Source organism: Ambystoma mexicanum, chromosome 4p, assembly GCF_040938575.1.
Source record: "Ambystoma mexicanum isolate Mex_15411 chromosome 4p, UKY_AmexF1_1, whole genome shotgun sequence".
NCBI classification, from domain to species: domain Eukaryota; kingdom Metazoa; phylum Chordata; class Amphibia; order Caudata; family Ambystomatidae; genus Ambystoma; species Ambystoma mexicanum.
Window position 1 is genome coordinate 159,609,682 of NC_090927.1, and position 14,972 is coordinate 159,624,653.

The 14,972-nt window shown below is 45.1% G+C and overlaps 1 protein-coding gene across 8 annotated transcripts in view; it reads right to left on the reverse strand.

Annotated features, from left to right (window-relative positions):
* OTOF (otoferlin) overlaps nucleotides 1-14,972 on the reverse strand; it is a 1,702,209-nt gene that overhangs the window by 154,687 nt on the left and 1,532,550 nt on the right. For all 8 annotated transcript variants that reach the window (XM_069605607.1, XM_069605606.1, XM_069605604.1 and 5 more), the window contains 4 exons: nucleotides 11,203-11,337; nucleotides 4,297-4,434; nucleotides 1,363-1,490; nucleotides 958-1,128 (listed from right to left, as the gene is read on the reverse strand). In XM_069605607.1, the coding sequence (XP_069461708.1) occupies nucleotides 958-1,128; nucleotides 1,363-1,490; nucleotides 4,297-4,434; nucleotides 11,203-11,337 (572 nt within the window). The remainder of the gene's footprint in view (nucleotides 1-957; nucleotides 1,129-1,362; nucleotides 1,491-4,296; nucleotides 4,435-11,202; nucleotides 11,338-14,972) is intronic.

Sequence of the window (14,972 nt, forward strand, 5' to 3'; positions counted from 1 at the left end):
TTTTACAGATTTATTTTCTACCTTCTTGATATGTTGTGCAGCTATCTGATGCAGGGAATTGATTCGGACGGATGCACAGACTTGTCACAAAACCACAAAGAGGCAGCGTTTTAGCTTTTATACGTTATAATGTCTTAGTCTTGTCCTTTGACGGCTCAGCATGAATGATTAAGTAATCATTTCTTTATTCACAAACTATACATTTCTGGTAAGGTAAAAAAAAAACACTTATTCACAGCAATATCTCTTAAAATCACTTAAAGACAATGATTCACAACATTATTGCTTAAAATCAGCATCATGTCACTTCTGTTACCCCTGGCATTTTGGTGAATTGATGTCCCTGAATACGAGGTGGGAGAAAGTGAAGGGGGCCGTTGCCCAAAAATGCATGGGGGCTGTCATTAAAGGATTACATTAAAATAGGCTCTTGAGGTGAAAAAACTGTACACTTGTTTTTAAACTATGGATCGTTTAACAGCAGCGTCGGAAAAAGGGGATGTATAAAATGGAGTCATCAAAAAGGAAAATGGATATATGCTGGCACATTTGTTAAAATGTTCAGAAAAAGTGTGTGCATAATTATTTAAAACAATGCAAATCTTCCATAAAAGTAATAGATACTTTAACACATATTCTAAACGCAACAGGACATGTGATGCGTAGGAGCTCTGATTGCAGACTAACCAAGTATATTTGATGTGCCCACTGCTGAAAAGAACATATACTAGGCCAGGGGTCTGCAACCTTTGGCTCCCCAGATGCTTTACACTACAAATCCCATCAGCCTTAGCTGGCATAGTCAAAGGTGAGGGGTCAAGTATGTCGCAGTCTGGATAGCCACAGATTGCAGACTCTTGTCCTTAGCCAACAAGGTTCATTTGCAAATAGACATCAACTGTGTAAGTTGCGATCTAATAATCCAAAGGCCAGTGAATGCGTTGGAGATCTTCTTACATTGAGTACGTCTGTGAGATGCCACAGGTGGCTCTGTGCTTGCTGTAGTACCGATTTTCAAGGTCAATCTTCGTTTCACCAATCAGGTCGTCCGTACCCACCAAGTCCCAATCATATACCGCCACTGTCAGCATTGACTCCATGGGGAACGTGGCTTCAATGTCAAAGGACCTGGAAAGAGTAAATTAAAGGATCATTTTCTAAAGATCAAGAAAACTAGAATGGGGTACATAGGAAACTCAGGCACCGTCAAGGAGAACTATATTAAACAGAGAGGCTGATGGGAAGACTTAAAATACTACTTTGGATGATTTCATGACTTTGGGCTTGGGCTTCTTGTGACCTCCAGCTGCTGTGCCAAGAAACAACTGTAAACGTTAAGCAAACATGAACTTTAAGACTTACTTTCCAAAGACAGGGTTCAGTTGCTTGGAGATGTAACTCTCCTTGTCTCGGATGTCAGTTTTTCCCAACTTTATGACAACGTAGGGGTCGGCTTTGCCATTGATATCGGCAGGATGCAGATCCGTGGCCTAAAAGAGAAGGATCATGAGAAAATATCCTGTTGGCAGCTTTTGTCCAGTCATTCATCCGTGATCACATTTGTAACTAATATTCTGTTGTTATTTGTATGTATTTAATAATAATAATGGCAGTTATAATCTAGCCCTAGCTCACCCAAGGGCATCAAAGGACTGTAATAACAACTCATATCATTACCCACCGCGTGGTACTCAATTTATCAATCTCAGAAGGATCAAAGGCTGAGTTAGCCTCACTGGAGGCCCGATTCTCATCATGGCGCAGTGAGCGTGCTAAATAGCAGGACTCACTGCGCCATTTCTTGACGCCAAGGCACCACTGCTATTCTCATGTGGGCCTGAGCGTCTTCGCAAAGCACGACAGTGCTTTCCCTGCAATCCGCTTGTTTCTAATGGAAACAGGCGGATTGCAGAATCTCGGCAGCATTTTCGTTAAATAACGAGGGAATCGTTATTTAACGAACATGCTGCCGAGATGAAAACAAAAAGCACGTGCTGTTTGAGTATGCAGATCGTGATAGGTGGGTCCTGCACTGCATTTGTTTATCTTTGTTTGCAGAAGAGTGCATACTGCCATCCATAGTAGAACCATGGATGGCAGTATGTACTCTTCTGCAAACAAAGATGCAGTGCAGGACCCACCTGTCACCATCTGCACACCCAAACAGCCGTGTGCTTCTTGTGGCACTACTCCTGTGCATGTGCTTCTTGTGGCACTCCTCCTCTAAGACATCAATTTGGCACCATACTTCGGCGCCAATTTCAGGCAATTCCGAAATTGGAGGAGTGCCACAAGAATACCCATGCAAAAGGAGAGATAACGAAAGTGCCGATGGCTAGGTCGGTTTTCAGCCCTTCCTAGCACCGGCACCCATATTCCGAAAGTGGCACATTCAGTTCGACTTCAGAATAGGTGTTAATTACTGAAAATGTCATTAACACTTTTTAGGACTTTTTCAGTAATTAACACCCATTTGAGAATCGGGCCCTGGGAATCGAACCTACATCAGCAGACTACACACAGATGGCCAAAACAATCGCTCAGCTTGCTGTGCTATCTGACCAGCATTTGTATACATATATAGGGAGGAGAAATTTGCTTTTGATCACAAAAGAATATACAATAAACAGGAAATCAGGTTTGACAGGAAGCAGTGAGCTGCTTACAATGGGGAGAGTTTGAGGGACATTCTGACCAGGTTGTAGAGGGGCGTAAATGGAACAGTCACCGGGGAAAATACATAGATTAAGGACAATCAACATTAGACATTGTTAAGTGCAGGGAGGCGGTACTGCCAGCTGTTTTAGGGATGTGACCATGATGGGTGAAGTGCTAGAGTGGAGGCAGAGAAAGTGATGGACAGAGGAAGGTTAGCGGCAAGGGAAAAATGTTAGCTAGCAGGCAGATGAGAGGTAGGTTAAGAGGGTAACACATAGCCGAGTAGATAGGATCTTAGGTTAGTTTTGAACAAATCCGTGTGGACTGTTTCTCAAATTTGTACGGTGCAATGTTGTGATGCTCACATGCTTTCGTTGTTTTTTACCCATTCTAGAAAAGTGACACCCCAAAAAAGTGCTCATTGTAGCTATTGAAATATATCTTAATTTCCTAATATAGTTAACAATTATTGATGGGTTATTCTTGAGAGCAAATACAGTAGATTGCTTGAGATAAGAAGTGATGGGAGCTGATGCACAGAACAATCTACAACACACAGAGCCGCGATGCATGGATTGCCTCTGCTGGACAGGTGCATGTTTGTTAAGGCCACTTGAGGTTTTTCTCACAGCAGCGCTACCAGAGAAAAAAACACAGATATCTTAAATGGGGGTGGAGGGAACATTGTGTTTTTGCGGTTTGAAGTAAAATGAGAGAGGAAGCGACAGAGGTATCTCCTGAGGTGGGGAACCAGAATTACGTGAGCCCTGCAGATATGCCGCCATTACAATTGGGGCTTTTTGTCTATACCGATAAGCTCATTGATGGGGTCTGGGGAGGGGCTGGGATGCATACATACATTGTAGGGAACCCGGCTGTTCAGTTTACATGTGTGTTTGTTATTTTCTGTTCTTGTCAATTATTTAAGCAACAAACCCAGGCATGGGTGGGTAATACAGGGTCAGGTACTGTCCCCAGGCCAAGTTACAGGGCTCGGGTCATTGCCAGACCATTTAGTGCCCACCTACAGAGGGCTATATTGCTATTAGCCCCCGGGCATGCTTTTCGGGTGAAGTTTCCGTTTCTCAACTTAAAAGAAACTACAGAAATGGCTGCCATAGACGAAAGTTGAAATGAACTACATGTAGTCCCTTCTCCCTTTCCATGGGGGCTACTACCATGAATGGGAAGTGGCAGGACAGCAAGTGTGCCTCCAGCTGGCGAGGGACTTGCCTGCCGCAGTTAACATGAAACACTCACCAAACGCTATCGTAGAACCCTTCACCTGCTTCTGTTTCTCCAGACAACAAGCATCACACAGATCACGCCAATGGTATCACCCACCGTCTTCACCTCACCATACCCTAGACTATGCTGCCCGCAGGCGAAGGGCTCTGGCTTACTGAACAACAGCATCCAGCAAAACACAAACAAGTATCATGCACAAAGCACATGCACACCAACATACAGGCACACAGGGAATGAGTAAACACTGCCCGCTTTGCACAACTATTATGTTAGCAACAGCTGCTCTACGCCCTCTGCTTCCACTAAACCACATTAGTTGATGGCCCCCATAAGCTGCGCTGTGTTAAGACTCAGCAGCAGAACATAACAGAACTTAACGTGGTTACTTACCCTCACCACATATACCCTGACCAGCACGTTCATTGGGTCATTGCTTGGAATTCCTTGGAACATCCCAAAGTTAGGGTCGTATCCAGCTTCCCTGGTGATGTCATCAGGTAGTGGGACTTTGTAAACACACATGGAACCCTGGAGTGGAAACATTTTCAGGATTACATCAGACCACAACAAGCGATCAAGGGCACGGAGGGGTCATTCTCTGCAAACTGTGTGATACGATCATACTGTCAGGACACATGCAAGGGTAAACACAAACTGCTATGCCAATTTGTTATAGAAAGCTATGCTTGACAAAAGGAAAGGGCTACTGAACAAAAGTGATAAGTAGCATTTATTGTGGTGTGGTGTGGTGTGGCAAGCAGTCTTGAAATCTGGAATTAAGCCTTTGGAACTGTTCCTGAATGTGTATTTCTTTCCTATGCTGAAAGGCTGCAATACTTTCACCACACACATTCTTTCTATTGGTAACTCAAAGGCAACCAGGATATTTGGTAGTAGTTTTATGAGCAAGAAACAGCATCTCATCTGGAGAGCAAGCTGAAATATTTCTAAGGAGTCTATTCAATCAAGTTGTCTGATATGCATACAGTATTTTCTATAGACCTCATTGTAGGTTGGCTGAGAATCACTGTCAATCAAATGTTGTGACAACAGCCACCAAAAGAAATGTTTTCTACTGCACAACTTATTCGTCCATCTGTCCAGAACATGTGAACACGGAGTTGGTCTGAATGTGTATGAACGACTGTCTATGGTCCTGTAGTATGATGATAGATTCTAGAAGGGTGGGAGGAGAGAACGTGAAACGAGGAAGGCGGTTTAGATGACGGAGAGGGAACTAAGCGTTGCATGACAAGTCTGGAGTAAAGGAGAGTGTTGTTCCCCTAGTTGAGGATTCGTTCAGGATTAAGTTACCTGAAGCACTTAGGAGATAAGGGTGCAGGTGGTCAAAGCCCATCAGGGTGCAGTTGGTGAGGGGAAGAGGCATCGAAATGGTGGATAAGTTGTGGAATATGGAGCGTGTGATGGTCCTGAAAGAAAAAGGTTTGAAAGTAGACATTTGGGTGTGGAGAAAGGTGGTTTGTCCTTTCCATGCAAATCAGATGAAGGGTCACAGGGAAGACTGAGGAGGAGAAGAGAACGCCGGAGGCTGAGTTACCTGAAAGTAACGAGAAGAGGAGGTTTTGTGAAGAAGAGAGGATGTGTAGTATGCTGAGGGATTCTGGAAGGGTCAGAGGAGAGATCGTGGAACGAGGAAGGCAGTTGAGAAGACGTGAAGGGGAGAGCTTCTTATACTATGTAAACACCTTAATAAATAGATATTCCCCACTTACCTGTTTCCGTCTCTATGTTTTCTGATGCTACAGGTCTGACGTGACCTAAGCAAAATACTGTATCCACATTAGTGAAATTGATTTAAAAACTCTTTAAAAATATTATAAAAAGACTGCCAAATGTGCTGGTTGCCTTTTAAGTTGCAAATGGAACTAATTGTGTAACCATGGCTATGGATACACATCTGAATTTTTATTTCTCAATAACATATTTTCAACTGGTTTGTTTTTCCAAGATTGTTGTTCGTCCCCTTTGCCCTTCGCCATTTTACCTGCCGCCCTTCCCTGATGGCTTTCCTTTGAACCCCGTTTCCACATCGTTCAATTACATTTGTTTTTGGTCAACTTTCAGAAAGCTATCATTTACAAAGGTGATGTTTTTAAGCTCTTTTAGGACACCAAGCAAAGTTGTGCTTGAAATGCTTTCCTTGGCAATCAGTAGAAGTCTGGTTTAATGTTGCTCATTATTATTATACATCTTGAAAACCTCAAGTCGCCTAGACTTTGGAAGGAGTGTTTTTGCCGAAAGTATTAAATTGATAATCGTGCATCAAAATGTAGATATCCAAGAGCAAAATATTATTATACACTCAAGTTAAGAAAGGTTAAGTGAATGCACTCCAGTGTAGTGCATAGGCCGATTGGATTGAACTGGTTCATAGTACAAGGCTTGCGTCTGACCTATTTTATATGTATATATGATATGGTATGATATTTTATTTATATTGCGCTCGTACACAGGTGTTTCAGAGTGCGACCAGGAGAAGGGAGGGGAATAGGGGAGACCAAAAACACTGATCGTACTAGACCCAGCGACATTGAGAATGTTCAAGTGCATAGGGAAGAGAAAAGGGGGAAAGTGCATGGAAGCGGGAGAAAATTGGAAAGTGCAGAAACATAGGAGAGAACAAAATAAATAATAATCAGTAAAATAAATAAAGGGTATAAATAGTGGTAGTGCAGCCGGCGAGTGGCAAAGTGCTAGGTTAGAAAGATAGGTTGTATCTGATAAGTGCGGAAGAAGAGTGGGCGGGGGACTGTATGGGTATAGATACAGGCCCCAGTGCAATGGGTGGCCCGGGGGCAGTGCAGGAGGTTGTCAGGGTGAGCAGGTACCTGGACCCGAAGGACAGAGGATGGCCAGGTGCACAGTGCCGAGAGAGAGAAATCAGCAGGGGAGAAGAGGGGCAAAGGCAGAAGTGAAGAGGAAGGTCTCTAGGTGCTTCCGGAACTGTAAATGGTTCTCCTCAAGTTTCAAGGTGGCAGGGAGGCTGTTCCAAAGGGAGGCCCCAGCCGAAGACAGAGATCTACCACTAGCTCATTTCTTTGAAAAACGACTGACCCGGATGGAGTTGGAGGTAGAGGAGTGAAGGATTCGAGAGGGGAGGTATTTACGGAGGGATAGTTGAAGGTAATTTGGACCCAAAGCCTTGTGGACAATGCAAAGGGTTTTAAATTGAATCACCTCGGAGCCCGTGAAGGGATTTCAGAGCTGGAGAGATACAATCCCAGGGCTTGAGGCCAAGGACAAGTCTTGCAGTACTGTTCTGGATTAGTTGTAAAGGCCGTAGAATGGAGGCAGGTAGATTTAGAAAGAGGCTGTTACAGTAGTCCAGCCTAGAGAGAATCAGAGCTTGGGAGACAGTGAGCTTCTGCGGGAAGGAGAGGAAAGGCAGAGTACCTCTAAGGAGGTGCAGTAAGAAGTTAGACTTTTTAGAGACGTCAGAGATGTGTGCGGAGAAGGAAAGTGTGAAGTCAAAGATGACCCCTAGGTTCTTAGTGAGCTTCTGCGGGAAGGAGAGGAAAGATCATTGGCGGCACACCAATTTTGAATGGCGATTAGGCAGTCAGAGATGAGGGAAGGAGAGGAGGTGGCTGAAGGAAGCCTAAAAATGAGTTGGGTGTCATCAGCATAGCACTGGAAATTTGAGCAGAAAATGGAAATGCAGTAGGCAAGAGTTGCCAAGTATTGGTTGAAAAGCCAAGGGGAGAGGTTGGCTACCTGGGGAACACCACAGTTAGAGAGGGAGTTGAAGATAGGAAGGACCCAAGTTGTACCTGTGAGGGTCGTTCTGAGAGGAAAGAGGTCAGCGAGGCCAGAGCCTGATCACTGATACCCAGGTTGTCACTGAGACGATTGAGCAGGGTGGTATTGTTGACCATGTTGAAAGCAGAGAATAGATCAAGAAGGATGAGGACAGAGGGAATGTTAGAATCAAGGTTGGAGAGCAGGTCTTCACGGATGTTCAGGAGAGCAGTTTCCATGCTTCTGGCAGCTCTGAATCCAGATTGGTGGTCATGGAGAGAACCAACAGAATCAGAATGAAGGTTAAGCTGAGAGAAGACAAGGTTTTCCAGGAGCTTACCCAAAAAGGGAGTAATAGAAATTTGGCGATAGTTAGCCAGACAAAAAGGATCAGCTGTGGGTTTCTTGAGGAGAGGATGCACAAGGGTGTGCTTCAGAGCGGAGGGGAAAGATCCAGAGGCAAAGGAGAGGTTGCAGAAATCGGCAAGGGCCAGAGCGAGGGTATTGATGTGGTCCTTAATGGTTTTAGAGGAACAAGGATTGACCGGTTTTGATGAGGCTTTCATAGATCGGACTTGTCTAGCGACCTCATCAGGGGAGAAAAGAGGAGAGGAGGAGAAGGAGGGAGGGGGGTAGCTGAAGGTGGGTCAGCAAGTAGGGAAGGAGAGGGGAGGGCCAGAGGAGGAGAGGGTGGACAAGATGTCCTGGGTTTTAGAGATAAAGTGTGAGGCAAGGGCATTGCAAAGAGTCTGGGAGGCGGGAGGAGGGGTAGAGACTGCAGCAGGGTTGGCCAGCTCCTTGCAGATTTTAAAGAGTTCGGCCGAGTTGTTAGATGCCGCAGGGACACGGGCTTGAATGTGGACTCGCTTCCTGGTGCGTACAGAGAGTCGGTATTGCCTTTAGAGGTGGCGGCAGGCCAGTTTGTCAGAGGATGAGTAAAAAGCCCCCCATTTCCTCTCGGCCGCCCTACACTTATGTTTAAGTGTAGCTAGGTCAGAGTCATACCAGGAATTACACTTGGCTTTGGACTTCAAACGTATCCTCATGACAGGGCGCAAGAACATCAAGGGAAGCAGAAATAGAGGAGTAGAGCAGAGACACGGCTGTGTCAGGGTGTGAGTCAGCCTGGGGCGGGGAAGGGGGGAGAAGGTGGCAGCGAAAGCCTCAACTGACACACGCTTCATGGGCTGGATGTCCGAGAAGGTGGGTGGCAATCTTGGGCTTGAGGAGAGGAGATGGAAAGATGAGAGGATAGGAGGCAGTGATCACACCAGGAGAGAGAAGTGGTGAGGGGAGTAGATCGGGGAAGGTCAGAGGAGATCAAGACATCAAGCGTGTGACCAGCAGAGTGAGTAGCGCCGGTGGGGAGGATAGAGAGGGAGAGTGAATCGCAGAGGTCACGAAAGAGCACAGAAGAGGAACAGGGAGAATCCAGATGGATGTTGAGGTCATCAAGGAGGAGGAGTTGAGTGGTAGATGCCAGGAGGGAGGAGGAGATGTCTGCCCACTCGGAGAGAAAAGAGGTGATTTGACCAGGGGGCCGGTAGAGAGTAGCAACAGTAAGAGAGTGACTAGGAGAGAGAGAGCCTGATGTGGGTTATGCATAGTTTTTTCTGCTAATCCTGCTGGCAATACTCATGGGAATCCGTGGTCTAAACCAGGACGCATGGTAAAAAATATTAATATTTTTCAAGTATCATATGTAAAATTCCTTAATAAACACAGAGAGAGCGTGAGATAGGGCAGATTTGCCTCCAAGTCCACCCTTCTCAAAAGTGGAGTTCCACAAGGTTCAAACCTCTGGCATGTTCGTTCAATGCCTACTGCTCACCCCTCACAGACGTGTGTGATCATTTCAACATGACATTCAATATCTATGCCAAAGGCACCCAGATGACCTTCCATCTGGGCCAAAATGATACCAGCAACCTATTCAAAGTACTGTCAGCCATCCAAGTCTGGATGGTCAATAACCAATTACTCCTGAACCCAGGCAAAACGGACATTCCCCGTGCGGTCCCACCAACCCAGCATCTGGCCCAACTGCCTCAACCCTGCCGTTGTTCCTGTGAAGAAAGCAAAAACATTTGAAATTATTTTCTGCCACGGCCTGTCATCGCAGCAGATCTCATCAGTCATAAGCAGATGCCACTTTACAATGAATCTGCACAGAAAGACTATGCCTAGTCATGAAATGTGTCACAAAGTGCACCTGAGCAATACCCTGATCTCTTTGAAATTGGACTATTGCAATAGCCTCCTCATGAGAGAGGATCTTCAACCTAGAGCCAATACAAAAGAGAACAGATGACCTTATTTTCAAATGAACATATGTGACTTAATTTCTGGGGCATTAAACCCTGTCCACGGGCTGCCAATCCAATCTCGCGTTGGTCTCTTAGTCCAGTGCATCACTAGGAAGGCCATCAGGGACATAGGGCCCTCATACACCTCAAGATCCCTCACCAAATAAAGACTATCCATAACCATAAAATGCAGTACAGCCAACAAGCTAGGAATGCTTCGCATGTGAAGGGATAACATGGCAGGAGCGGCCTTGCTGCTACAGGACACACTCTATAAAATGCCTTGCCATTCCAACAAAACTTTCAAACTAACCATCAGTCGTTCACCAAATGGTTAAAATCTCTGCTGTTCAGTAAATTATTCCCACCAGGAACCTAGTACTAACACTACATGTACAGCATTTGCCAGGGAGACAGGAATCAGGTGTTCTCTTCGCTCTGCGAGAACCCTTTTTCATTTTCTGTTGTCATGGTTCCACATATGTCTATCCAGATCCTTCACCTTGTCCTCTCCTCCCGGCTCCTCTTCATGTTTGCCTTCGGTGCTACTGAGAATCCTGTTCTACCTTCTGGTTCCTAATCAAGCACTGATAAATATTTAAATTGCAATGTATAATTTGAATCAGTTTCCTAATAACGTTAAAATATATTGTGTATGGTATCCAATTGAAACCATGTACATCAGTTGAAGGCCAGAGGGCCATATGGTAATGACAGGAGAGCTTTAACTGTTGCATTATATATATATACATATATTTATGCCACATTTTGATGACTTGTGCTACCTCCTGTAAAATTGTGCAACAATGAGAAGAAAGTCCATGTCTATGTTTATTTTGGATCAATTAAATTAAATGTCAGTAACAATTGCTGCAGAATTGAGTATTTAAAAATGGAAATGTAGTTGCATTGAAGGGCTGGAGCATCTGTCTGTGGTGGGAGTTTTTCACCCTCTTTATTAGATCAGGAGAGCTCTTCAGTGCAGACATTTCCAACCCAGTCCCAACCAGTGAGTTTGCCATTCATTTTATATTAGATCTTCATCCAAAAAGCAAGATTGGTGTCGGGACAGAAAACACACAAACATGCAAAAACATTGGGTGGCAATGTTAGTGTATGTGTTTGCTCTGGCGCTATGATCACAACGCACAATTGCAAATACTGCTACGAACTGGGCCACTTCATACTAATATGGCAGCATGGCATGCCTGATCCTCTTTGGGAGACTCACTTTAAACCTTCCCACAATCCGATCCTCCTCGGCTACATTTTCATCGTCATCGCCGATCTTCCCTCGGCAGAGGTTGAAGGCGTGAAGCCAATCCTCAAAGTTGTCAAACTCAGACTCCAACTCCTTGTTATACACCTAGAAGGGGCGAAAGAATCAGTGTATGGAAAAAATAAACGTTTGGTGTTCCACGATGCAACTGAGTAGACAGTGCACATGATTTAAAAAACAAATACTTTGCTCCGTACGGAGCCAGTGAAGCTTTTTTGATGATGTCACTTGATTTCTTCAGCTTCTGTCTTGCTTCCTGATTGAGACTTCTTTGAGGATTCCTGATATTTTTCTTGGGTACTCTGACATAAAGCTCATTACAGTAAATTAGTCGGGCGAGTAAGTTCAGTGCAGTGTTTTGGCTAAAAGAAGAGAAATGTAATTTCTCAGGATCATTAGCTGCTTCACCACATTGACATGGACCAATTGACCAAACATGGCAAATGGAATCAGTTTCAGTAGGTGTGAAGAACGATTTGCACCCAGGGAAGGGTGCTCAGCCAATCAGGCGGCTGGAACAGCAGTCAAGAATACACATTCCCCGCCCGCTGGTCCAGCCACCTGAGGTCCTACAACGGGAGGCGCCATCTTTTTTTGTAATCTGTGTAGGCAAGGCACCTTCCGACTCCACCAAAACAATCCCAGTCCTTCTCCACCCCCACCCTCCCTACTTACATGCAGGAGCTGCACCGCCCGGTCCGGCTGCCATCATAGAAATGGAAAAGGGACTTAGTCCTGTTTCCCTATGGCGACATACATCTTGGATTCATTTTTCTTCCCCTTTGGATATTGGCGTCACTTATGGTAGCCAATCTCCAGAGGAAAAAAAAGCCATTTGCACCGGATGAATCAGAGGGTGCGAATGGCTTTCACTCCGCGGCGCACAGCCCAGCCCTCGGGCCTACCATTTCGTCTCCCCCACTAGGGCGTGAAAGCCATACTCAATACAGCGTGCATCAAAATAACACATGGGATAGGAGTGAAGTACAACTAAAAAGTCCAGATTTCCTAAATGATCACAATTTACTAGAAGTCCAGATTCAACTAAAGCCACCGGGATAACTAAAAGTTAAGGGGTAACTGAAAGTTAGGGATGGCTTTTCCTCAGTCTTGAGTTTCTTCCCTTTAGAGTCTTTGTAGCAAATGTTCTGGATATCTGTGTTTTTACAAAGCCTTAACTGCTGTCTTGCTCCAGGCTCCCTATGAGGCCCGACCCAATGGCTGTCTCAAGGGAATGTCTCCTGATTCTCCTTCTTGCTTTCCCCTGACATGGTCTTTCATGTCCTTGGGAGATGCTTTCCTTTCTGGTAATAAGGGTGCCTTTGCATCTCGTCACTGGTTTCTCCTGCTTTTGGTCCATGGAAGTCAGGCAAAGAAATGAGGGCCTAAGACAGAGTCAATGGTAGCCCAGTATGCGGGCCAGATTAGCTTGACAGATCAAAAGGGTGGCCACCTACTCTATCTCTCACTTCCAGATTGTGGCTTCTCGATTTTATGGCCACCAGACAGCACTCTCTCTCTCTCCTCAATGTCTCTCAACATACTTGTTCATCTTTACTCCTCATGACCTCCCCCCCTGCACTTGCACAATCTGAATGACACGAGGCCTAGTAAGATTGTTGGTTCGTCCTCCTTTGTCTTCCCTCCCTTTTCTTGGCCGCCTAGAAACACTTGTGTACAGGTGCGTTATAAATGACTTATATAATATCATATCATGGACTTGGCCCTCACTTCATTGTCTACACTAAGTTCCTTGTTCTTCAAGCTGTTGTTTATTGTTATTGGACCTGTATGTATAGCCCGGGGCAACACTCTGGTTTTGTAAACAAGACTACACTGAGCAGCATAGGTTCAGTACCCAGTCCCTGTACTGAGCTTAGAGGCTGGGGTCTGGCATGAAGCGCAATATAAGAACTTATTTAATTTGTGTACGGTAATTAGTGAGCGCAGATCTAGTTTCTGTAAGCAATGGAACACTTTTCAATCATGTGGGAAGAACATGGTGACGGAAGCAGGGGGAACATGGGAGTGTGGAGCTTACAACAAAGGAGAGGGAGGGCAATGTGGCAGCAAGGGATTTACAAGCAAACGGGAGAAAACAGAAGGGAACAGAACACCAAGTATAGGGTAAGGTGGGGAGTGAAGAGTGGGTGATCGGGTGATCCTAGGTCTTAAGGAGGAGCCATTCCTTGAATAGAATCTTCTTGAGAACCTTCCTGAACTGTAGAAGCAAGAGTTTAGGTCTAATGTTGACAAGGAGGTAGTTCCAGAGTCTTTGGGTTTAGACAGAGAAGGCCTGTATTCTGGTTATGTCCTTCCTGCACCGGCGAAGTTCAAGTCTACACATGTCCTTACCTTTGGTGGATTGTAGGCCTCTGGATATGCTGAGTTATTTAGTGACATAGCTTGGGGACAGGGTGTCAGCCTTGTAAATGAGGCATAATGATTTGAAGATGATATGGGCTTGTAGCATGAGCCAGTGCAGTTCGATGAGGGTCTGGGTGATGTGGTCGAATTGCAAAGGCCTTTGATGAGTCATGTTGCATCATGCATTACACATGTAAGAGGTATCAGGGTAGTTACCAGAAGGCCTTCTGGTAGAGGATTGCCACCATCCAGGTGTGATAGGACCAAGGCTTGGATAGCAGGTCTGATGTTGTTTTCTGGGATGAATGGCTTGGTTTTCTGCAGAAGAGACAGTTGGTACCAAGCTATTTGTGTCTTCCTTGCTATGTGCTGTTTGAAGGAGAGGTGTCTGAAGATGTTGAACCCAAGGGACTTGGCACAGGTGGCCAGCTGGGGCATGAAGCCGTTGAGGTTCCTAGCAGAGAGCCAGGTTATGGATGTCAGCGCATTCCGTGTTGTTGGTCAGCAGTAGGAATTCAGTTTTGGAGGGTTGAGCTTCAAGTAATCACTGGTTATCCACGGCTGGATCAATGCGAGGCAGGCCTTGACACAGTGGATGCCTTTGATGGAGGATATCTTGAGGTACAGCTGTGTGTCATCTGCGTATTGGGATGTGGCTGTTGTGTGGAGCAATGAGGTTTCCAAGGGATTCCATGTAAAGATTAAAGATGATGGGGGAGTGGATTGATCCTTGTAGGACTCCACATGTGATGGGTTGAGTTGGTGATCCAGAGGAATCCCTTTTTACAAACCGGTGAGGATTAGCAAGGTAGGATTTGAACAAGCTGTCCTCGTTATTGTTGTTACAGTCAACCTCACAACTTTGACGCTCAATCTCCTTACTTTCTTTAAATGTCTTTTTGTCAAATTCTCACACTTACTCCTCCCAACACCTTCACTGATCTCAACTTCCAGATTGTCCCCTTCCTCATCCTTCACCACCTCTGTTTTGTCGTAACACACTCCTGCTTTCTTTGCACTTCCTGTCTATATCATTTGACACACTCATCATCTCTCCTGATAACTCCCAACTCTTCCACTTTCTGGTCCCTCAATTCATCTTCCTGTCTTCCTGATCATACTCTGGCTCTACACTCCTTTAGCTCTCTTAACAAGTTCTCCAGCAACTCCTATCTCCATCCTGTGGTTCTTTGTCCTATTTCCGCCTGCTTTCATCAATAGGAAACTCTTTACCTAGCTTATACTTCAATAATCTCCTACAGTGCCTCACTTCACCTCCTTGGTTTTGTTCTTCTCCTTTCACTGATAAACGTATTATTACAGGTGTAACGAATAATGAATATACTATTTGGCCA